This window comes from Leishmania martiniquensis, chromosome 33, assembly GCF_017916325.1.
Source record: "Leishmania martiniquensis isolate LSCM1 chromosome 33, whole genome shotgun sequence".
NCBI classification, from domain to species: domain Eukaryota; phylum Euglenozoa; class Kinetoplastea; order Trypanosomatida; family Trypanosomatidae; genus Leishmania; species Leishmania martiniquensis.
In genome coordinates this window covers 191404-214326 of record NC_090168.1, presented here as the reverse complement: position 1 = coordinate 214326, position 22923 = coordinate 191404, and the positions used below count along the sequence as shown (strand labels likewise).

The window sequence follows — 22923 nt, the reverse complement described above, 5'->3', positions numbered from 1 at the left end:
CACCTTTCGCTCAATCGCGCCCCGCTGTTGCCCTCGTGCGGTGGCGGAGGCATCTTGCTCTTGCCGCGGCTGCGACGGTATTACACAGGCTCTGCCCGATAAAAGGGGAGAAAGGGATGCATCAACTCTGCATGACCGATTGAATACCTCCCTCTTTTCGCGCTTCACGTCCACCTCTGTCCTTCTCCGTCTCCTACTACACACGCCACATCGTCAGATCCATGGAGGCGCTGCACTACGACCTGTGGGCTCGCTGTACATCTTTTGTTGCCTCTGCCTGCGCTGGCCGAGATGCTTCACACGGCCTGGCCCACATGCGCAAGGTGACGGAGCAGGCGATCCTGCTGTACCTTATGGACGCCGCTGGCGCTGCGGAGCCTGGGGAGATAGCGGGAGTGCTCTACAGGATTATACTGGTGGGGATGCTGCATGACGTGGCGGACCACAAGTACGACGCCGATGGAACCCTCCTGAGCCTAGTGACGACCTTCGCTGCCACCGAAGCGGCAATGCTCGTGGCCCACGCAGCCAACACAGAATCGAGCTGCTTTTGTGTTCCCCTGCCGCACGTCAAGGCGGGTGCTGGCGAGGAAGAGAAGGCACGGCTGGTGACGCAGCTCCTGCTCACCTCACTGGATGCCATTTCGTACTCTAAGGAGGCAGCGCGGGGGATGCGCTGGTTTGTGCCCGCATTGAGTGACGGCGTGGAGACAGTGGGGTCGAAAGGCAGCAGTTGGGTGGCAGTACGGGACTATGTAAGTGACTCGGACAAGCTGGAGGCCATCGGCGGGGATGGACTGCTCCGCTGCTACGAGTACACGTGCGCACACTATCGCGCTGAGGCACTGGCACAGGGTGCGCTGAAGAGCTCGCAACCCTCCAGTGAGATGACGGCACCCCGTGCGCCCTCCGCTGAGCGACAGCTTGAAGCAATGCTGCTACGTGAGGTGGTGAAGCACTTCGACGAGAAGTTAAAACGCTTGCTGCCGGTGTTCATTGTGACGCCTGCGGGGAAAAACTTGGGCACACCACGTGCTGCCGAGATGGCTGCTCTTCTGGACGAGTGGCAGCACGCTGGCCCACCTCCGGTCACGGTGTACTGGCGCAACGCTGTTGCTGAATACACACACACCAGCACGAGGCGATGAGTTTTTGGGAAGTGGCGGAGGCGACGCCGCTGACGCTTTTGTGACGGGTGCGCGTGCACACACGCCGGCGCGTATGCGCTGCGTGGCGCCCCTCTCCCCCTTCTCTGGGCTGCTCTGCCTCCTGCAGCGCAGCCAAGCAAAAGGTTTCTTCGCCCTCGACGGTGTGTTTCCGTTGACGTGCGTGCTGGCGGTGCACGGGAGTGGTCGAGCCGCGCTGGGAATGTGTGCGTGCGTGTTTACTTGTGTGTTCGGTGAGGGGGGACGCGTATTGCTCGTTCCCCTCCCCCCTACTCCTGCGTTTCGCACCCTCTTCTCCGTCATCAACGTCTTACCGCGGTGGCTGCGACTGCCGCAGAGGGCGGCTGCATCTGAGCGGAAAAGACGCAGCGAGCCGATGAGCCTTCACCAACCAGCGCGCAACCCGTCGTACCCCTCTACTCTTTCCCCCCTCCCCCCTCGTATCTCCCTCCACGTGCCTCACCGCCACCCTCTCCCTCCCCTCGTTGTGCATTACTTCTTCACTACTCCGGCCATCAAGCGAGCCACATTCGTCCGCCTCAAGAAGATATGGACGCTGCCGCCCTGTTCCACGAGCGCCAAGCAGATGTCGCCGCTTTTTCGGTCCTTTTGTTTCGTCCACCTACGCACGTGATCGGCAGGCCGCACACATTGTTGGTCCCCACTTCCTCAGCGGATCCCGCAGCTTCGACTCGGGAAGAAGCCTCCGCCTCTTCTCCTCTTTGGGTACGCTCAGCCGCGGTGAAGCCAGCGTACCGCCGCCCCGCGTCCGCGAATGTGCCGGTGTCGCGTGTCCTTCAGGAGACCAAGACGCGGCTGCAGCGCAAAACGAGAAAGACCAACAAAGGCGATGCCCCCGGTGTGCCCGGCCATCTTCCATACGCCGCGTCGAGCGGCAGCCGCAGCGATGCTCCACAGAGCGCCATGGGCTTCTCAGCGCAAGAGGTGCGCGACCGCACCTACCTCTGGATGATGGAACCGGGGTCGCAGCTCAGATCTCCTGACGACATAGCACGACGCGCAGCCAGCGAAAGCTCCGCGCTTACACCCTCGCAGCAAGCCCGGCTGCGGCGATTGCGCATCAAGCGAACACATCAGCGCCTCTTGTCGCATGCGCAGTGGTCCCTGTGGCTGCGTCGTCGGCGTCGACTGTGGCACCGCCGGCGGCCGTTAGCACGACGACGGCACCTCGCTCGGCAACTCGCACTCGAGTACGGTCGGCCTATCGGGCTCTGTGGCTGCTGCAGGCGCCGGAGACACGCGGCGCAGCATTCAGCTCCAGCACGCAAGGTGGTAACACAATGGCTTCCATCACACTCCCGGCTGGTGAAGCGCTTCCACTACCGTATCGTGTCTCTTGCGGTACAACCCAGCGTTGCATGTGCGACGCTCTCAAAGGCAGCCGCAACATTGTCCTCGCCGCATGACAGCGCCGCCGCGTTCAGCTCCACGGCGCCTTGTGAGACCCGACGCGCGAGGCGCTTGCGCCTGCGTGCGTCATGTGCGGCGCGAGTTGCCATACCGTGCGAGCCAGCGCGGAAAGATCAGCGTTTTTTGCAACGCTGGACCACCGCGCTGGCGGCTCAATCGTGCCGACTCCTCTGCGGCTGCAATAGGAGGAATGACCAGCCAGAGAAGGCGTGCGTGCCGTCATCGGCGCCTGCAGCAGCCGCCACGATGCTGGCGGACCTATCACACCACTGCGTCTACGCATTGGCGCCGCGGGGTAAGTGGCCTTTTTCTGGTGCTGAATGTTGCGTTTCTGATTGGCTGAAGGACACCGCGGCTGCGACTTGGTCTGCGCTGACCATCCTCATTGAAGTGCTGCGACTGCGTCCTGATGCGGAGGACGTGAGCGCCGCACTCTCTGGGGTCGTCTTTGCGCTCTCTCCCACTGCGCGCCACCACCGCACGCGGCAGGCTCCTGCCACCGCCGTGCACGGGCACATGTGGTCTGCCGGTGCAGCGTGTCTCAGCGATGCTGTACTGCGGGCAGGTGACGTGAGCGGCGGCTCTGTCAGCACTCTCTCTCGCCACACGCGTGTGGTGCCAGTGGTGCTGGTCGCCTCGCTGCGCCCCAACACCTCGGTCACTGCCCTGGACGTGCTTCTCTTTAGTGAAGGGCCAGTGCACTTTACACGCCGCGCTATGGCACAGTTTAACATTCAGTTGGTGTCCTTGTGGAACCCATGCGCGCGGAGCCTCGTGCACGCCTCTGTGTTCGAGTACTGGCGGTGCGAGCTCTCTGCGCCTTCCTCCATTTCGGAGCCTGAGGCGCTGTCAACGTTCAAACGCATCTTCCAGCGCTGCGCCCGGGTCTACCGGCGGCTGCAGCTTCGTCCTCCTCACCCTCGCCGTGACCTGCGCGTTCGCAAGGGAAAGCTGTGCAAACCTCCGCCCCGAAGGAACGCGCCGAGCAGCGGCGCGGGGGCTGCAGAGGCAAGGACTGCCGCGCATGGTTGCCCCCACCGGGCTTTGCTGCCTGGGCATCAGTCACAGCGCCTATCCCTCGTTGCCTTCCCGAGCTTGTCCTCGCCGTTTATACGAGACCAGCGCGGCAGCGAGCCGGCGGATGAAAGGTCAGCGCCCTACGCGTGGCGCCTCGCACTACTCGTCCGCAGCCCTGCAAGCGGGCGTCGTACCTCGCGCACCCGCATCCGCGGCGTGGCTGCTGAATCTGCACCCGCATCCGCGGGTGCGAAGGGGGCTGCCGTCACCCTTTCCGTCCGACACGTTTGCCTCAAGTCAAGGCAGGCGCGTCGCGCTCACTTCCAGCTAACTCGGCGTTTCTTTGGACTCCTTCTCATGGCGCCCCCAACCGCCGAAGCAACGTGTAGCGGCGCTGCGGCGCGGGGACGGTGCCGGGCGCTTGGCTTTGAGGATCGCGCGACTCTCCTTCACCTAGTAGGCCGCCCTGCTTATCCTATGGACTACGGACTGTCCCGCCCTTCGGCAGCGGCGCAGCAGCGGCAGCGGCAACGGAGCCGGCCCACACCGATCAAGGCTCGGGTGACAAGGCAGAGCAGGAAGCGCAGTCGCACGCCAACCGACCGCACATCTGCCGTCGCAGCACCGACGACTGCGCCGCTTCCTTCGTACTCGCGCATAATGGAATACTACGGGAACGTCTCGAACGCTGTGTGCCGCGTCTTCGTTCGGGCGGCGCACACAGATCGCAAGCTCCCCGCCTTGCACAGCAGCACCGGAACGATTCTGCTGCAGTGCCGGTGGCGACAGCAGCGCGAGGACAGCGCTTCGCTCGCACCATGCGTGGAACGTGTCGGTGTGGTGTCGTCGTCCGCCTTCTTTGCGCAGCGGTTTGGGTGCATGGTGGCGCCGGTGTGGTGTTGCTTTCCAGAGGCGGCGTGGAAGACTGGCGGCGGCGCAATGCTGGCTGCTCTCACCAACGAGGACGAAGGCGCGCCGCTTGTGTCACCTCCCCGGGATCGATGGACTGCCGCCGCGCTGGCTGGTGACGCCGCTGCTTCTTTTCGCGCACTCGGCTACTTGCTCGCTCCCCCTGAGGTGGCGGACGATCTTCTTCGCCGCAGCGCACTTTTCCAGCGAGACGATCTGCCGCGACCGCGAACCCGCAGTCGCCATCAGCGCGCATTGGACCTTCGACTGGGGCGTGCCGCTCGAGCGCTCGAGACGCTGCTGTACGATCCTCTAATCTGCTCGCCGGTTCAACTCATAGAGTGGTACGCGTAACGCGCGCTGCTGGGTGGTGACCGCAGAGGGAGGAGGAGGAGGAGGGAGAAGAGGGCAGTGCGTCCGCACACGCGCACAGAGGCCCGCGCATGCTGGTGCTTTTTCTCTCGTGCGTGGAGAGGCGGGAAGGCTGAGAGGAGAGACCCCTGCATGGCACCACGACAGTCCGTTACAGGCGCAGGAGGGGTCTCTGCGCGGGTGTGGCAAAGGGATGCCGACGCGGCGGGTAAAGAACCACGCACGTGGCAACGTGGCCGTCTGCGCCCTTCACCGCCGACGTGATCGATCGTGCCAGAAGCTTGCCAGCGTCTTTGCTGCTCCAAGTCTTTCACACAGCGAAAACCTCTCTATCTCACACACACACACACGCACTTACACACACTCAGGTATATGTGTGTACACCGACCCATTTCGACTACGCGCCACGCTTGCGCCTTTCCGCTTGAGGACGAGGGCTGCGAGGGGGAAAAAGCGTCACTGCCGATGAGGAGATCGTGCGAGCTGGTGCCGGATGCTGCCGCATGGCTCTCCCACCCTACTCTTGCCTGGTGCGCCACATATGCTCTACATATCACTCATCTCCGTCCCCCATTTCTTGCGCTCTGCGCGTCTGCACGTGTCTGCACCGTCAGTTCACCCTCTCCTCTTTTTTCCCTGCTTTTTCTTGGAGCTCAGGCGCTGGCAGGGGGGGAGGGGGCATTGCTGCGGCGTACATTTGTCCTCACCGTACTGGCCACCCTGTGAGTGGAGGGGCTCCTCTCGTGAAGGGCCGTGGAGGCGAAGACCGGGGAGGAGAGCTGTAGGCCAACCTAGCCGCGCATGCACACCCAGGGAAAAAAAACGAAGGCCTCTGCGCCAACACCTGAGCGCCTGGACAACCTTGTCACGGATGCCGGCACTGTGTTGGACAACCTCCTCGCGCGTCACCGCGGCTTCGTTGCGGCTTCACAGGATACGCGACTGATGAAGGCTCACCGTCGCCGTGGACTCCTCCCTTCAGCAGCGCCACCGCCGAAGATATTAGAGGCTGTGGAGCGAGGCCTTCATCCACTCATGCTGGGGGTGCAGACTCACAAGGCAGAGTCCACCGCACGCGAAAGAGCAAAGAAAAGACGGAGGGGGCTAGAGACGGATGCTCCTCCACGGTCACAGACATCATCGGGGCGATCAGCATCGGCGTCCTCAAGCCCCCAAAGTGCTTCTTGCCAATCGAGGAACTCGTCCACCTCTGCTAAAGCAGTGCCCGCTGCGAACACGCACCTCCCAGCAGTACCAACGGCAAGAGCGATACAGCGCACGCGGGAGGGGGCCGTTTCTGCCACCCTCACCTCGCGCTACGGAGAGCTGCGCGCTAAGCGTCAGGAGGAGGAGGAGTACGTGGAAAAGCGCAAGCGCAGTCGCTCCAGCGCCGCACCCTTGCAGGACCGCGCTGCCGAAAGCGCTGGCAGCGACCGTGGGAAGGGTACTCACAAGTGCGGAAGAGCGGAGGAGAAGCAGCTGCCTCGGCAGGATTTTCCCTTTCAGGCGTCTACTGCTGCCACCGCTTCTCGCAGTCGGACCGATGTCTGGAGACGGCGGTGCACGAAACGGAAGATTCAGCGGCTCTCGTGCAGGGTCACGCGGGCCGCCGCGTTGCGGCGCTACTGGTACACAGCCTTCTCCGGCATCGAGGCGGGCGCTCTTGCTCAGGCTGCTTCCTCACCTGTCGCGTATGCAGTGCCCGCTTCGGGTGCTGTGGCAGAGGATGGGAGGGAGGGGGCCGCTACGGCTGCGCGGGCGCCCCAGCCAATGCTGACGCAGGGGGAACTCGAAATTGCGCCTCCACTGACGTCGGTGTTCGGATCGAACAACCCCACAGAGAAGCGCTGTGCCCTTCGTCGCCTCCGCGCCGCTCGCCGCAGCGCCAATGGTGTGCAGTGCGGCACCAAAATGACCAGAAAGCAAGGCGGTGCGGCGGGGGTCGCGGAAGGTGCCGCTTCGAAGGTAGAGACTGGCCAGCACCGGGCCGCAACGGTGATATCCGCTGCCGACCGCACCGCACTCTCGCACAAGAGTCGCCGCCAGCGCAAGAAGCTCATTCGTCGCGTTCTTAGCTCTTCTGCTACGAGGATGTGGACACTCGCGGGTTGCGTTGTGGCAGAGCGCGTGCATACTGTTGCTCAGCTTCGTCTCGAGTGCACCGGCGCTACAGCGCTGGCATCGGGGTTAGCGACCTCAACGCACAGTGCAGGTGCGCTGCCCCTCGCTCTCGCCCGCTTGTTCACGCTGTTTGGTGCGCTGGTGGAGGTGCAAGAGTTGGAACTCACCACAGCGCCTGCTCAACTGCGCAGCTCTCGACATGCGCGTCGCAGTCACTTCACATCAGCTGACAGTGACGAAAGCGCCCGTGACACACCACAGTTACGCGTTTTACAGCAACGCAAGGGCGTGGTGATGGAGGAATACAGTACCGCACTGGGTGTTCTGCTGCTGCCTTCCCAGAACGGGGCCGATGCGCAGGCATGGGCACATGGGGTCACAGAGATGTGCGCTCATCGGCGGGGCACGCTCACTTGCGGAAAAGATGACGCAGCTGCACCGTTTGCCCGCATGATATCGTCGCCCAGTATTGTGCGAGTCCCCAAACACTTTCCCGGGGCGTCTGGCAGCTTTGCGGAGCTGGTGCAGCTGCTACTACTGCGCGCACGCACCGCACACTCCACAAGCCACGGCGGCAGAGGGTCGGCATTTACTACTTCAACGGCAGCGCGGGCACCAGGAGCTCATGCTGCGGGCCTTCACGTGTTGGCAGCTGTGTTTTGCGGAGAGGTGCACACGGCAGCTGAGGACTGCGACGTCGCCGCCTGTGACGCTCGCGGCAATGAAGAGGGTCCGCCTGTGATTGCAGAAGACATCATGGCCACTGCATACCCGCTCCATCGGCTGCTGCACCGGTGCCTGTGAGTTCGGCGTTGTGGGGGGATACCACTGGGGCATTGTGTGTGTGACCCTACATTCGCCTTCGTGGACAATCTGCATGTCGGGGGCTGCTTCAAAGGAGAGGGAAAGGCCTCCGATGGGGCAGAGGCCGTTGGTGTGCAGCTCGAGAGCTCTCCCGTGTGGTCGCGAATTGTCCGGCGCGTGCGCTGCCTCGGCTCGGACCTGTGCGCGTGTTCCTCGGATGGTGGGGAGGTGGGTGTCTCCCGCCTTTTTTCCCTCCTGCCCCTGCGAACCTGTGCTTGATGGCGCTTTTAGCCAGTAAAAGGGCTTCTACGTGGCGATGAAGGAGCGCACTGTTTGCGCAGCACGCGCGTCGCGGCCATAATTGTCGTACTGCCGGCAGTGCGGGAAGCGCGCGATTCGAGTGGTCTGCTCGCGTGGGACGAGGTCTGGCGAACCACCCGGCCTCATTCTTGACCGATATTGCATAGGAGGCGGGCAGTAGCGCACCCTTTTTCCGTCTCCCCCCTCCTTCCTCCCTCCCCCCGTCATTGCCCCCATGGCTTGCTGAGGTGCTCTTTGTGCCACTGCGGGTCCCTTCTCGCATTCCTTCGCCTTTCCCTTCCACTCGTTACCCCTCTCCTCTTCTCTCCGAACAATTCTCGCACGCGCACCGGCAGCGCGCACACACACGCACACGGACAGACAGACACACACATATCGGTAAGTCCGCCCCGAAGCGTACGCTCGGCCTCATAAAGAGGGCGCCGAACGGGAGGAGAGAAGCGGATAGCTCACACGGATGAGAAAACGCCACTGTGCTATTGTGCTTGCCCTCTCTCCGGTTCCAACTTCGCATGCTACACACGCCTTGAGCCTTCACCCTTTTCAACACGTAGCGGCGCGAAGACGTCCGTCTCTCTTGCTCGTCGAATCTTGCAGCGAGGTGGGGCATATCTTGGGCGTGCGTCCGCCTCTGCTTGGGCGGCTCCCAAGATGAAGCGCAGCCGTAGTCGCTCTCCGCCGTCCAGCTCCGTGGCGGCTGAAAAGAGGCCGAGCCTGGAGCGGGAGGAGGTGGCGCTGTTTCTCTTCCGCCGCGACCTGCGCGTGGCAGACAACACCGGCCTGCACGCCCTTTGCGAGGAGGCTGCGCTCCGATCCATTTCGGTTCTGCCGGCGTTCTTCTTCAACCCAACACAGTGCGACAAGACGAAAAATTCTTACTTTGGTGACGCCTTTTTTCAGTTTTTCTGCGAATCCCTCGATGATTTGGACGGCACGGAGCAGCTGAACGGCGGACTGGTCTGCCTGCGCGGCAGCGACGAGGAGTGCTTGAGGCACATCCGCGAGAGTGGCTACGACGTGAAGGTGATAGGGTTCAACGAGGACTACACCCCCTTTGCCCTCGTGCGCGATCAGCTACTACGCGACTACGCGGGCAAGCAGGGTATCGCGTGCGTGACAGGGCCGCACGACTACTCGTTGCGCCCCCTCAACGCGGTGGTCAAGGACTCCGATCAGCCATACAGCGTGTTCACGCCGTTCTATAACCGATTCACGGCGGAGCACGCGCGTCACGTGCCGCGGCCGCTGCCGGAGAATGTGACGACGGTGCAGGCGATGCTCGCGTCGCAGCCGAAGAAGCGCCTGCACCGTCATCTTGTGAGCCCCTCTCGGCTGTACACGCGCATGCCGCAGGTGGAGGACCGTGGAGGTCGCACGGAGGGGCTCAAGCGACTGGCATATGTGGGGAGGCTGAAGAATTATGCGGATGTGCGCGACGATATCGCGGGCGAGCACACCTCGCACCTCAGTCCCCATATGAAGTGCGGCACGGTCTCCACGCGGGAGGTGTGGCACGCCAGCGTGCAGGCGCTTGGCCTTGGTCACCCCTTCACTCGTCAGCTTGTGTGGCGCGAGTTCTACGCGATGCTCGCCTTCACGCACCCACGACTCTTGCAAGGCCAGCTGAACTCGTTCATTGGCCGCACGGACACGGTGAAGGCGACACAACCGAAGCAGAACGCACCTTTCCAGACAGTGTACGATAACTACACGTGGAGCTGGAAGGCCGAACACTTCGAGGCATTTAAGGAGGGGCGTACCGGAGTACCCCTCGTCGACGCCGCCGTGCGGTGTCTGACTTCCACCGGCTGGTGCCACAACCGTTGCCGCTTGGTCATCTCCAACTTCGCCGTCAAGGTGCTGGGAATCGACTGGCGCGAGTGTGAGCGATGGTTCGCGACGGTCGCGGTCGACTACGACGCAGCGAACAACAACGGTGGCTGGCTGTGGTCCTCGGGGCAGGGAGCAGACGCACAGCCGTACTTCCGCACCTTCAACGCTTTCCGCCAGTCGGAGCGCTTTGACGCGGAGTGCAACTTCATCTTCAAGTGGGTGCCGGAGCTGGCGAAGGTGCCGCCGAGCGTGGTGCACAAGTGGGACGAGTACTGCGCGAAGGGGAGGGGCAGGGCAACTGCTGCCTCCCCGACGAAGCGGGCGGGGAAAGATGGAGCAGAGCGGTACCCCACGTCGTACCCCGCGCCGATTGTGGACAGCAAGGCCGCTACCAAGGCCATCATGGAAAAATACAAGACGTACCTCAAGTCTCGGGGAAAGTAGTCGATGCGGTTCGGCCTCTCTTGTTCCGTTTCTGTGGGCTTCTGCGAAGGCTGAACGAGCGGTGGTGAGGAAGACGCGCGAAGCGTCTCATGCCTCCCTCCCCCTCGGCTCGTGTGTTACCGCCATCCAAGCTTAGACACGTTTCAACACATCTACCTACAAGCACACAAGCACACGCGCACCTTTGCCAGCAGGCGCATGCACGTGCACCTGAAGGCGGCCTCTATGGGACACTCCCTCTTGCGCACGGTGTGTCCGCTGCGCCGCAAATCAGGGCCACACCCATCTCTCCGCTCCGCTCTCGTCCCTGAGGTGTTGTGCGCCGTGTGGGCCGCCTCACCTCGCGCCCACGGGCACGACACTGCCGTGCAAACCGTGCGGAGAAGCGTGAATGCAGCGGCTTAGCTCTCCGGCACAGCACACCCACACCCACCCACACCCATACAAAGAAAGAGAGAGGGCCGCCTTCGAAGCAGAAGCACTCGCAGTACCACAAGCATTCGGCGTCGCGAAAAGGGTTGCGTACGTGTCCCGCTCCGTGCGCGCGTTTGGTTTCGCGCTGGCATCGATGCCCTCGTGCGGTGTTCCATGCAAGCCGTAACACTCCTTCCATGACCGCCTACCCCGCGCAGTGATCCGGGGCCGCCAGCTGCGCGGGCGGTCACCATCGTGGCCACCGAACATGGAGGCAAGCCGCCCACCGTGCAGGCGAGCCGTCAAAGTGTCTTATCGTTACCCCTCTTTTTTTTCTCCCTCCTGCTCTGCTCCCGCGGCGCAACGCGTGTTGTGTTTCGCTCTTCTCCTTTGTGCGGGTGTGCCTTCACGCGGCGGACGGTGGCCGAAGATGCCGTCACGGCGCACTCGTGGAGTCTTCGTCAGACAACTTTTACGGCGTCGGCATCAGCGCGGGTACGGCCAGACGCCAACTTTGCGCGTGAAGGTGTGCCACAGTTCCTTTGAAGACTCACCTTCGGCTGCGCGCCCGCGTGTCTGCCTTGCACACCCCTTGACTGGATCTTCTCTCTTGTGTGCCCCTATATGCACCAACTCAGCGTCTTCCACTACGTGGCGTCGGAGCTCGGCCACGACGAGCCAGTGCTGCACGCCGTTGTTGCGACCCATCGCTGCCTCCCTCCAGACCCACCAGAGATGGACTTCATGACGACCCTTCCTCACACCGTCACGGCCTTTTCCTCGCGCAGGGCGAGTAGCGGCCATGAAAGCCTTGGAGACGATGCGAATGCGGAGAGCGCCTTCGCAGCAGCGGCGCAGGACACGCCTGCGGCGCCACTGGCAGGAGCTCTGACCGTGGCGCAGGAGCTCGTCAACCTCAACGAGAAGCTTACTTCCTGGAAGGTGCGACGCCTCGCTGAGCTTCAAGTACCTGAAGGTATTCGCAGCGCGTCTCGGCTATCGCAGCTGGAGGTGGCGATGGAGCAGCGGCTGGCGCGGAGGCGGGCCGGGGAACAAAACCGTGCTCAGAAGCGCATGCAGTTTCTCCTCACCTCTCTCGGTCCGCGCATCGACAAGCAGTTGCAACTGCTGACGCGTGACTTTGTTTGTGAGCAAGCACCAGTGAACAACAGTCTGGGGGCGTTGACGTCTGACGATGTGAAAGATTCCGCTTGTGTGGAAAAGGTGGTGACCGCTGCCGCCGCCGCCGCCCCGCCGCCAGCTTCCTCTCGTGCGTGCATCCTCTGCGAGCAGGAGTACTATGTGGCACTGCAAGGGCTTGCTCTTGAAGAGCGGAGCGCAAGGCAGTCGCTGCGGCACAACATGTGGAACGTCCACCGTCTGACGCGCCTCGTAGAGGATGAGGCGGCCTTTCGCCGTAGCATCGAAACTAGCGAAGGCACCTGGCGCGATTTGCTCGATGCGGAGTCGCCCGCTGACGCTGAGGCGGGCCGTTTGTAGGGCCTCTTTCCCTTTGTTCTTGTCGTTTGGTGCCGTGGTGGTGCGAGACTGAGGTGCAGCCTCCTCCCCTCCCCCTTCGTCTTCGCACAATTCTGTGCCGTCATGTACATTCGCAGGACTTTTGGCCGCAAGCGCGGATTTCAGCTTCCGGTCTCACACACCTCTTTGGCTCGTGGCGTCCTCCATCCCCCTCACCCCTCCGATCCGCTAAAAAGCCGGGCCCCCTTCGCAGAGGTGTACGCATACACTCCTTGGCAACTTCGCGCTTTCATCGATGGCCGGCGTCATGTGCGACGACCACGGATTCCCGCCCACCGCCGCTCATGGGAAGTTGATAAGAAGTGGTAAAACAGCGGAGCGGGGGTGTATGCCCAGAGGGGAGCTGCCAAATACGCTGCACGGAATCAGCTGAGGTCTTTTGCCCGAAGTCACACTCACACGCACGCGTGCTTGTCGCTGCAACCTCAACCAATGAGTGGATGATGCACCCGCCTTATTGGCACGCGTACCCGCTCACGTGCCCTCTCTGTTCGAGCAGGTTGACCGGAGCTGAGGCGCATCAGCAGCGATTCTGGGAGGTGCACCGTCGCCTCTGTTTATCTTCTGTTTCGGAGCGTGCGCGCATGCGAGGAAGTTGTCTGCCACCGCTGCTGATTTCCTTCTCCCCCGGCGCACCCTTTTACACACGGGCACAGGCCCACGTGGTGGGACGGAGACACCCCTTTCACTTCCCTCATCCATCCCTGACCGCTCCATTCCCTTCCAAGAGTAACACGCAAAAGTCCCTCGCGTTTCTGCGGCCGTCGCGCACACCTCACGGCGGTGCTCTCACACGTGCGCACCGGCTCGCCACAGCCGTCTTTCTTCATCGTCCATGCAAGCCTCCCCTCCCCTCCCCCCACTCTCTCTCTCCGTTTCGTAGTCCCGCACCGAACTTGGATCCGAACTGCATCCGCTATTGCTCCCCCTCCCTCTCCCCCTCGCGCACGCGCCCCTGATCCGCTGCAAATGCTCGAGAAGGTCGTGCCCATCCCGTTCTTGGGCAAAGAAGTGTCCGGGTGGCTCTACCGCACCACGCGGCGGGCTCGTGAGCACCCGTACAGGGTGGTCGCCATCCTCGCTGCCTGCGTCGGCAGCTCCCTACTCTACGAGGCTCAGGTGACCCACAAGAATCGCATGCCGTCTCCGAACGTCAACAATCATCTCGAGTATCAGCTGAAGGAGGCGTCGCTGTGGGAGCGGTGGTTTCGTCGGGCCAGCACGACCCACAAGGACGTAAGGGCTGAGCAAGCAGCAGCACTTGGGAGTACTGATGAGGTGCCTACTACAGAAGAGATGGCGCGGCAGCAGTGGCTGTCGCAGCGCACCATCGCAGATGCCGAGCGGCTGCTTGCAACAACCACCGACCTTGAGGAGCGTCAGGCCTTAGAGAAGGTCATTGAGCACGAGAAGAAGCTAATGGCGGGTGTCAACAATACCACCATGCTGGTACGCAGCGGCCAGCTGGCAGTGCGCGCCCCACACTGGGAGATACGCAACAGCGAGCGCAACTGGAGCATCCTGTCGCGTGACCTGCAGCAGCAGAAAGATCATTACTGGTACCGCCTCGAGCGCAGTCGCGAAGATGACTTCGCGCGCAACACCTACTCCACACCGTAAGCGAGGGAGGCGGGACCGATGTGCCTCTGTGCCCTCTGGGTCTACCGCCATGCGCGTTATAATGTGTACTGGAGTGGGGACTGGTGCCCCCCTCCCCCCTCTGACCGCCTCTTTGCAGTGCCATAACGCTGCCAAAGCAGCCACAAAAAAGAAAAGCCAACACGCGCGCGCGTGCGTGTATTGCTCCCTCCTCTCTCATGCACTCTCACAGCGAAAGCTGCATGTGCGGAGCCGAGAGGGCGGGAGGGAGGATGTCAGCAAATGAGCCCGCCACTCAGCAGTCGTCGCATCGCACCAGTGGGTGGCGTGCCGCCATTGGCAAGGGGACCTCAGTCACCTGCCCTTCTTCATGCGCTCCCTCCTTCCCTCGAAGCCGATGGGCCGCGAAATCAGCTTTGAGCCTCCACGTCGCTCCGCATCTCCTGTTCCTCCTTCTCCTCCCCCTCGCCCCAACGACGCCGATGCCACAGAGAGGAGGGGGGCCAAAGCAGATCGCCGGCGCGCCTCTCCACCGACTTGACAGTTTTGAGTGGCTCGCACGTGCCGCCTGTCATCGCGGCCTCACTCCCTCCTTCTTATCACGTACCAACTCGACCCTCAGCAGCGACGCTGCAGTGTAGCGGTGTTTCTTCCAGCCGCGCTCGCCAAGTCCGCGGAATCTGCATAGTTTCAGGATGGCATTGCTCAGGCCCAGCTGCGCGAGAGCTGCCACAGCAGCAACCAAGACGGCTTGCCGTTGCGCCCTCCGTAACGACTACTGCTGCATAAGTGGTGGCGGTCGTGGAGACTTGTTCAAGCGACACGCCAGCGCCTTCAAACCACCCACCTCCGGTGTCCTCCGTGGCCTGACCCACTCTTCCCAGACAACACAACCGGCGAGCGGTCAGCTGCAGTCTCGCAAGCGCATCCAGCATGTCTTATATGATCGAGCCTGTTCGGGTAGCGGCCAACACCGCGCCGCCATTGCAACGTGGTCCTACCTGCTCCCCTCTCTGCGAGATAGTGTGGAGCAGGCGGTGCCGCATGCGCTGTACGAAAAGCTGCTCACTGACAAGGGACCACTTACCCCAGCGGAGTCGCAGAGGCTCGCTGATGCGCAGCGTCTTTTCCGCTTTGAGCTGCAACAGCGGATTGGGCTCCTCGAGGACAGCCTGGCAGATGCTGAGCTTGTGTATCTCGTGCAGTGGCCCGCGCTCTTCCAGCGCTTGTGGCTTCGCTTGCCCATGGATCGAGGTCGGGCACTGGCCAGAGAGGCACAGCGCGATGCCGTCGTCCCAGCGCCGCCGTCCTCTGTGCGCATCCCGGCTGCTGTGCCCATCACTGCATGGGCGCCAGCGCTTTCACCTGCATCGCCTATCGACGGCTCAAGCGAAACCATGGAAGGTGGCTCTCTTGTATCCCGTCTGGCACTGCTCACTGGGCACGTGGTAAGCTGTGTCGAGGAGGACCTGCGCCGGCTTGACCAGGGCTCTGCGCCACGAGAGGACAGAGCGCCACTCAGTCGTCGCCAGGTTGCTCTGGAGGCGGCTTGGCGGGCGCAATGGGCAGCCTTGCTGAGCTGGCACGCTGGCACGTCGTAGTACGCAGTGAGAGGAGGAGGGTGCCGAGGCGATCACGAGATGCGGTGGGAGGGAGGCTGACTCAGGCGGAGAGTGCTTGTCACCGATTCGTTGACCTGGGTACGTGTCAAATCCGCTCCATCGTGCTTTTCTCTTGTTCACCAGCAGTGGGAAGCTGAGGCAAAGCCAGACACACTCAGTGGCCAGGCGTGGAGAGAGACCCCATGCCTGAGGCGGGGACGCCGGTGCGTGTCGAAACCGCGGCACGCTTCTTCTTTTCGCTCCTCTCGGCGTTATCCTAGGTTTCAGCTTTCCCGTGAGTATCTACTGCGTGCGCCTTTGCGTTAAGCTGGCGTATGCCGACCGCGGTGGCAGCCGCCGCCTACCGCTCGTCTAAATACGGTGATCAGCAAGGCTGACGAAAAAAAAATGAAGTGAAACAAAATCGAGCGGCGGAGGCATGCTTTTGCGCAACTGTGCTTGCGCGTTGTTCGCCGGTGATGCTGTGCACTGGTGGGTCGTAACGTGGGTGGGTCAAGCTCACTGCACCGTCGCAAGCAGAAAAAAAGGGACCTGCTGCCGCATCGCGTGGTAGCGAGCTCTAGCAGCCTTGTCGATGGTACACCTCTCTGTTCCTTCCTCACGCCTCTTGTTCAATTTGCGGGAACGCCGTCATTCCTCGAAGCAGACAAGTATGGACGGTGTACTGTTGGCCCTTTCTCGGCCGTAAACGCAACCCAGTAGCGACGGCAAGACCTCATGGCGGCTGCCTCAGCACGTCTCGCCCAGTCTCTGCAGCAGCTGGTCGATACGGATGCATCTCTGCAACGTCACATACTCGCGCGCATGACCGCACGTGTTGCGCTCCACGAGTCTAAGAGCGCGGCCTCCCGCTCGGTCGGCCCGGTAGCACCCTTCGATAGTGTGCCTCTGTGGTCCCATCCGGAAGGCTTTCCGCCTCTTCCACATACTGAGCCCCCACAGTCGCAGTGGGAGTGTGAGCTGCCTCTGCGTTGGGCACCGGTCGAGATGGTGCTGATGCTGGACGTGTTCGAGGTGGCTCAGCGCTCCCCGATTACGTGCCAGACTCTCATGCTCAGCGCTGCCGGGTCTGTGGAGGCCTCAGCTTCTGCAGCGGTGGCCGCGTGGCTGCGCGCTTACGTGGCAGGTTTCCTGGAGGAACGGCGTACCGAAGGAGCTGTGACGCCTTCCTGCATTGAGGAGCCGACGCGGTCCTTGCCGTGGCCGTGGCCCTGGTGTGCGGCGATGTTTCACAGGAAGGTGGAGCTTCGGGTCCGGGTTCTTCTTCTTCGTATCCCAAGCCTCTACGCCGCTGTCACCTCTGGCCGTGGGCTGGCACCCGGCGACGCGCCCCCGGTGCGTCCCGGTATCGCTGCGCCCTCAGCCCTTCACTCGGGAGAAGCCGACTCCTTGGCGGAGGAGCTCAGCTCCATTCTGCCCCTCTCCACGGAGCTGGAGCAGATGCCCAGCGCACGGCTCACCAACACCCACAGCCCCTGCTGCGCTTATCCATGCGATCGCTTTTTGGAGCTCTGGCACACGGTTCAGGTAGTCGGAGTGGTACACCAAGTCTTCTACGAGGGCCACAGTGCCGCGTTGCCTGCTCCTTGGGTGACACTGCTGCTGCTGCCAACAACAACAGAGTCTTGTCCTCAGCCCACGCTTGCAAAATGGGGCAAAGAGCCGCCCAGGCGCTGCGAGGTCGACTTGAGCTCCCTTAGTCTCTGCCAGCGGAGTTCTGTGGCTGTCATCGGTGGCGTCGTTGCGGTGCGTGGGCACGCGCAGGTGGCACGGCGTCGCGCCGGCACAAAGGCAGAGGCCGCGGCGCCACTTCGCCTCGCTGGAGCTGGAGAGACGCCGCTGGAAGAGTACATCGTTGCCACCTGGGCAACTCCAGTTCAACTGTCGACTGGATTGCTACGCGCACCCACTTGCTCGTGGTCGAGCAGGAACTGTGCGTGCTCCGTTGTGAATGAAGCAGCAGGTGCTTCTCCGATGGCCACGATGGCGGCCATAGATCACCTGCCGCTGGGGTCAGTGGCAGCGTCGCCTGAATACTCGAGAAGCGATTTCAATGGCGGCCGTGGGAAGAACTGCGGCGATGCGACGCTGTCATTGACGGCCGCGGAGGAGGAGGCCGCTGCACGCGCTTCTCTGGTCTTCTGGGAGGGTGCTCGAGTGGCGCTCGGGGTGGAGGCGCCAGAGCAGGCACCCGGCATGGACAGAGCGGCATGGGTCGCGCACTCTTTCAGCGCCTCGCTTGATTTCCTCGTTGCCTCGCAGCTGGCCCTTGTGTCGGCTCAAATGACTGAAGGCGTGCTGCTGCTTGTCGTGGATGAGGCCGTGCCGGAGTCGCTCCTCACGCGAATTTTGCGGCGGCTGGATCGTGTGGTGCCCAGTGCGACACTCGAGGTCCCGTCCTCAATTCTAACGCGCGCGAAGCCGTCGTTTTTTCTTCCCTCATACCGAACGCAGCGCCCCCCGACTGCGCCCGCGCCTAGACGGAACGCGCCAGCATCAGCGCCGAATGTGGTGATGGGGGCGCCCATGGGGCCACCCACGGCGCGTCGAGCGCTACATTATCGCTCGCACACAGAGACTGCTGTGGTAGGTCCACCGCCGCCTTGTTACCCTGAGGTTCTCCAGGGTGGCGCACTCACACACGCTAACGGTCGAACGTTCGTTCTGCAACGCATCGAGGCAATGGCTGCGCCGACGCTTCAGCTTCTGCAGGAGGCGCTACAAAATGAAGCAGGCGATGCGGAGACGATGGAGGCGACCGTGCCCGCATCGCAGGACAGCGAGTGTGCGTTCGACGCCTCTGTCACGGTGCCGCCATGCACAGAGGAGCAGCAGCGGGAACAGCAACTGCAGACGTCGTCCACGAATTCCTGTGGCGCAACCCGTCGCTTAATTCGGCGCGAGGGCGGTCAAACGGTGACGTACTGCGCCACACACAGCGCTCTGTGCAGCGTACGGCAGGGGGCGTCGCTGATGCAGAAAGCGAAGCTCTTCGAGTTTGCGGCGCGCTGTGACATCGTTCTGCGGCCCGCGTATGACACACATCGGCAGTCGGCCGCGCTGCAAGGCAGCATCGTGCCGGCCTTTGGCAAGCTGCTTCACCTTCGCGGTGAGGCGTGGCTGGAAATGCTGGGCGCAGCGCTGAAGTTTCCTACGCATCAAGCTGCCACTGAAAGCGCCTCACGCAGCCCCACTACCACGGCGCCAAGCGGTGCCCTCAACGAGGCACCAACGCTGTCAGAAGCGTGCAGTCGACTCCTGAGCACGTACTTTATCGCAGCGAAGGCGTTATGCGTCGAGGGAGCCGACGCCGGCATGATGAAGACACTTGTAAAGCTTACGGTGGCACACACAAAATGGCGTACGCGTCTCACGATGGCTCTTAAACAACAAGCAGGGGACTCCATAGCAGTCTCTTCCCCAACCTCTGCGGCGACCGCGCTGATCGATGCGGTGGCCGCGGTCGGGCTGTGCGACGCGACGCTGCACTTCTTCACAGCCAAGACACTGCTCGGCGAGTGTGTGTTTCGCCTGATGGAATCGGAGGCGTGGCCAATCTTGGCATCGCAGGACTGCAGCGCACAGCTCCCGCCGAAGCCGGCGCACGACGCTGACGGCATCCTGGGCGGCGCGTCTTTTCAGGGCGAAGCACGTGGGCCACTCGACTGGCAACAGCTCTACGCGGAAATAGAGTACCGAACGCGGCTCGAATCAGCTTTGTTGCAGACCCCAGAGCCGCAGTCTTCTGCCTTCTCTATCCTTCAGCTAGTGCAGGACTTGCAAGGCCACCTTGAGCGCACGATGCAACAAACATGCCTCGCCCCTACGATGCGTGAGGGGGGCGTGTGAGAGCGCCGCACTTGCCGGTGCCCATCCGCCGTTGCTGCAAGCGAGGGCCGCTCTCCATCGTTGGCCCTTTTTTTTTCCATCACGACGACCCGCCAGCTCGTGGCGGTGACTGAGCCTCTCGCACGGCGCCCTATTCTTTCCCTCCTTTGCTTTCTCCTGCTATTGTATCTGCTAATGTCGATGACGCAGCACTGCTACCGTGGCAATCGTGCACAGCCTGACCAGGCGAGGGGGTGGTGGTGGTGCCGCCAACACGCACACGCGCGTTGATGACGCCCTCCCCCTTCTACAGATCACACAGGTGTAGGTGTGCTGTAGTAAATTTCTGTAGCGCCCATTGGGCTTGGCTCTACACACGGAACGATGAGCTAATGCGCGGAGGGGGTGAGCTTTGCACGTAAGAAAAGCTCTTCTGCGGCATTGCCGGAGTGAGCACCGCCCTCTTTTTCTCTTCGTCGCCGAGTGAGAGACAGAGGGCATCCTGTGACTCCGTTGAAGGGGGGGGCACCGCCGCGTCCATGGGAGGATACCTTCCCTGCCACCCACTCCCTCTCACCGCCACCGTCGTTCTTACCCTGCTCCTCCTCCACCCCCCTCGCCCTTTCCCTTTTTTGCCTCCTCTCCGCCCCTTGCGCTCGTGGATGGTGCGGCGTCCGTCCTGCAGAAGCTTTCATCGCCTCGCCCACATCACCACAGCCTCTCTCTCTTTCGCTACCGCGTCTGTACGATCTCTACCCCCTTGGCATTAACACCAACGTTACGCAGCATCACAGCATTTTCTGCACGCAGAACCGCAGCCACCTTGCGTGTGCGCGTGCTTGCATGTGTGTGTAAGTGTGGACTCTAGTGCCCTTTCCGTTTTCTTCCGCTCCTACCCCCTCCGTCAGCTCATCATCCCCCCACCTGTCCCCTTGCACACGGGTGTGTGTGTGCTACCTCACCACCCCTCCCCTTCATCTAGAGAGGTCCATAGCAAAGATGATGTTCGGTCGCTCACACGCGCCGCAGAAGGAGTGGGGCAGCATGTACTTCTACGAGAAGTTGCACCACCTCATCGATCACACCTCTAACTTTGTCATTTCGAAGGTGGACTGGTGGCTTCCCTCCGTCGCAGTGGGAATGGCGCTTAGTCTTTTCATACTCGGTGGCCCAGAGGCCGTGCCGCAGGCCGCGTCGATTGTGCTGCCTTCGGCGACCCCCGCCGTCACTGCTCCGCCGTTTGCAATGCTTGAGGGACCACAGAGCGGTGCAGCCCCCGAGGATGACGAGGAGTTTCAGTGACGGAGGACGGTGAGCCCGCTGAATCCGAAAAAAAAAAGATTAGACAGCAACACGAGAAATGGCCCAAAGTCAGCAAATCATTCAAACACACGCTCCAACACGCACGTGCGCACAGGGGCGAGAGTCTTCCTCTGCGCGCACCTCACCCAACACCTGCAAGGCTGCGCCCGCTCGCGCCCTTGCGGCTCTTTCAACGACTACCGGGTATCTGTCTCCGGGGTCATGCAGACAGCCGGATACTGCAGGGCTTGGAGGGCTACAGCAACAGCGGCAAAGGGGCGCGTGCGCATTCTTTCCGTTTTGGATTCGCTGCTGCGAAGAAACGGTGCTCGCACACATACACTCTTCCTCGAAGCCTCGCCATGAGAAAGAAGGCTCGGTGTCTTCCTCTGCCACTATGCTTCTCTGCGTATTGGTCGAAGTGTGCGCGTCACTGACTACAGAGCTGAAAAGAACGTCTGCCGCCTGCGCTCTGTCGTTGCTGGGCCGGGGAGGGGGAGGGAGGGCGGCACCTGCGCAAGGCTCCTTCTTTGCTGAAACTCCGCCACGCCCGTTTGTATAGCGCATCTCTCTTTGCCTATTGGAAGCCGCATGTCAGGCCCTGTGTGTGACAGACCACGCCAACGTCAAAGGCTGCCTGAAGCACACAAAGTTTATCGCCTTACAAGATGCAATCCTCCGCCAAATGGCCCGATTACGCCACTTCATGCGCTGCATGGGCCTCCCCTGTCAGGCAACTAACACCGAACGAAAGGGATGCGCAAGCGTTCGCACAGCTGGAGCAGCCCACTACGAATCGTCTCGACGAGTCGGCACGTAGGCGCATGTACCTGCTAACCCCACGGCACATCTTCCATGCGACATGCCCACTGCTGGTGCGGCACATGGAGGGTGGGGCAAGCCATCGAGACATGCTCCCCCCTCCCCGGACACCGGTGGAGATGGAAGGTGATGGCAGCGGACCTGCCCTCTCCGATGCGCACACCGCCCTGGCAGAGGCGCCTGGGTGCGGGCATGCGAGCGCTGCCATGCGCAGCTGGCATGATGCATCCCATCCGAGCCACGTATCGACGGGCGAGAGAGGCACGGGCGATGAGCGAGGTGGGCGGGGGGGGATCCGCAGCAGTCGCCCCGGAGGTGTATGCGCTCGGCAGGAACGGACATGTTGTCGGGTAGTGACACGAGCGTGCCGTGTTTGCGCCGCGGCCGCGCTGCCGCTTTTATTTCGTCTAACCTCTAAAAGAAACTCTTTCCACTCTTCTAAGCCGAGAAGTAACCTCACCGATTCGCTCGCTGCGGCGCGGAAGGCTGGAGTGAGTCGGTGCGAACGCGATGGCGGGCCGTATCTGTGTCTCGTTGGCAGTTGCTCCCACGATCCACTAGACTCCCCTCCCATCCCGCACGCATCCCGTGCGTCGTTATGTGCTCTGCAGTGGGTTGCCAAGTCGTGCACTCTTTTTCGTATCGGTTGTTGTGTTCTTGCCCTCTTCCGCTACACAGACACGGTCAGACGCACAGGTGTTCCTACTCTTCCTTCGCGATTAGGTCAACGCATATCAAGTTCTGGGCGCTGGTGCCGCGGCCACCTCAAAGTGTTTCACTTTTTCTCTGTAACATGTGAGGGAGCTTTGCTCTGGGAGACAAGTCGTTAAGTTTTTGTTTTTTTGTGTGTTGGTGAGAACTGACTTCGCAGCGGCAGCGGCGAGCACATCTAAGCTGCTTTACACTTTTAGATGTTTACTGTCCTGCTCACTGTCATGCTCCATCGCATCTTTACAGCACATGCGGTGGCGCGAGAAGGACGGCGGTGGTGTTGGGGGTGGGGGCAGTGTGCCCCCGCTCACTGTGTGTGTGTATGTCTGTCCGGGGATGCCAACGCAGCGCCCACCTTCCCCTATCCCGTCCGCTGCCCATGACGAAGCGCTTCTCATGGCAACATGGGTTGTGGCGCCCGCGGCGTAGCGGGAGCTCAGAGCGGTGTACCGGCGCGGATGTCTGAGGTCAGGTGCGGTGCGGCGTGGCGCCGGAGCGACGTGGGCGGAGTGACGGCAGACGCGTTAGTGCCATGGATGCGATTGGCAGCGCGGCCGCGCGACTCCGTGGGTGCTGCCCTCCTAGCCGCAGTGCCGACTTGTGTGAGGGGCCTGAGCCGCCCCCGCGGGCGGCCGCTGTATGTGGCGGCCGGCATGGTGTGTGCCAGC

General features: G+C 62.2%; 9 protein-coding genes across 9 annotated transcripts; all 9 read left to right on the top strand.

Annotated features, from left to right (window-relative positions):
• Positions 1-221: 221 nt before the first annotated feature.
• LSCM1_02534 (uncharacterized protein) lies at positions 222-1148 on the top strand (the record flags this gene model as incomplete). The annotated part of the gene is made up of 1 exon (XM_067320117.1): positions 222-1148. The coding sequence occupies one exon, from the start codon at positions 222-224 to the stop codon at positions 1146-1148; it is 927 nt and encodes a 308-aa protein (XP_067175492.1).
• A 990-nt stretch (positions 1149-2138) lies between these two features.
• On the top strand, positions 2139-4877 carry LSCM1_02533 (uncharacterized protein; the record flags this gene model as incomplete). The annotated part of the gene is made up of 1 exon (XM_067320116.1): positions 2139-4877. The coding sequence occupies one exon, from the start codon at positions 2139-2141 to the stop codon at positions 4875-4877; it is 2739 nt and encodes a 912-aa protein (XP_067175491.1).
• A 963-nt stretch (positions 4878-5840) lies between these two features.
• Positions 5841-7820, top strand: LSCM1_02532 (uncharacterized protein; the record flags this gene model as incomplete). The annotated part of the gene is made up of 1 exon (XM_067320115.1): positions 5841-7820. The coding sequence occupies one exon, from the start codon at positions 5841-5843 to the stop codon at positions 7818-7820; it is 1980 nt and encodes a 659-aa protein (XP_067175490.1).
• A 972-nt stretch (positions 7821-8792) lies between these two features.
• Positions 8793-10418, top strand: LSCM1_02531 (uncharacterized protein; the record flags this gene model as incomplete). Its single annotated transcript, XM_067320114.1, has 1 exon — positions 8793-10418. One exon carries the CDS (start codon positions 8793-8795, stop codon positions 10416-10418), a length of 1626 nt encoding a protein of 541 aa, XP_067175489.1.
• A 1038-nt stretch (positions 10419-11456) lies between these two features.
• Positions 11457-12332, top strand: LSCM1_02530 (uncharacterized protein; the record flags this gene model as incomplete). Its single annotated transcript, XM_067320113.1, has 1 exon — positions 11457-12332. One exon carries the CDS (start codon positions 11457-11459, stop codon positions 12330-12332), a length of 876 nt encoding a protein of 291 aa, XP_067175488.1.
• A 1008-nt stretch (positions 12333-13340) lies between these two features.
• On the top strand, positions 13341-13991 carry LSCM1_02529 (uncharacterized protein; the record flags this gene model as incomplete). The annotated part of the gene is made up of 1 exon (XM_067320112.1): positions 13341-13991. The coding sequence occupies one exon, from the start codon at positions 13341-13343 to the stop codon at positions 13989-13991; it is 651 nt and encodes a 216-aa protein (XP_067175487.1).
• Positions 13992-14665: 674 nt separating this feature from the next.
• On the top strand, positions 14666-15571 carry LSCM1_02528 (uncharacterized protein; the record flags this gene model as incomplete). The annotated part of the gene is made up of 1 exon (XM_067320111.1): positions 14666-15571. The coding sequence occupies one exon, from the start codon at positions 14666-14668 to the stop codon at positions 15569-15571; it is 906 nt and encodes a 301-aa protein (XP_067175486.1).
• Positions 15572-16309: 738 nt separating this feature from the next.
• LSCM1_02527 (uncharacterized protein) lies at positions 16310-19441 on the top strand (the record flags this gene model as incomplete). The annotated part of the gene is made up of 1 exon (XM_067320110.1): positions 16310-19441. The coding sequence occupies one exon, from the start codon at positions 16310-16312 to the stop codon at positions 19439-19441; it is 3132 nt and encodes a 1043-aa protein (XP_067175485.1).
• A 978-nt stretch (positions 19442-20419) lies between these two features.
• On the top strand, positions 20420-20722 carry LSCM1_02526 (uncharacterized protein; the record flags this gene model as incomplete). Its single annotated transcript, XM_067320109.1, has 1 exon — positions 20420-20722. One exon carries the CDS (start codon positions 20420-20422, stop codon positions 20720-20722), a length of 303 nt encoding a protein of 100 aa, XP_067175484.1.
• Between the last annotated feature and the right edge of the window lie 2201 nt (positions 20723-22923).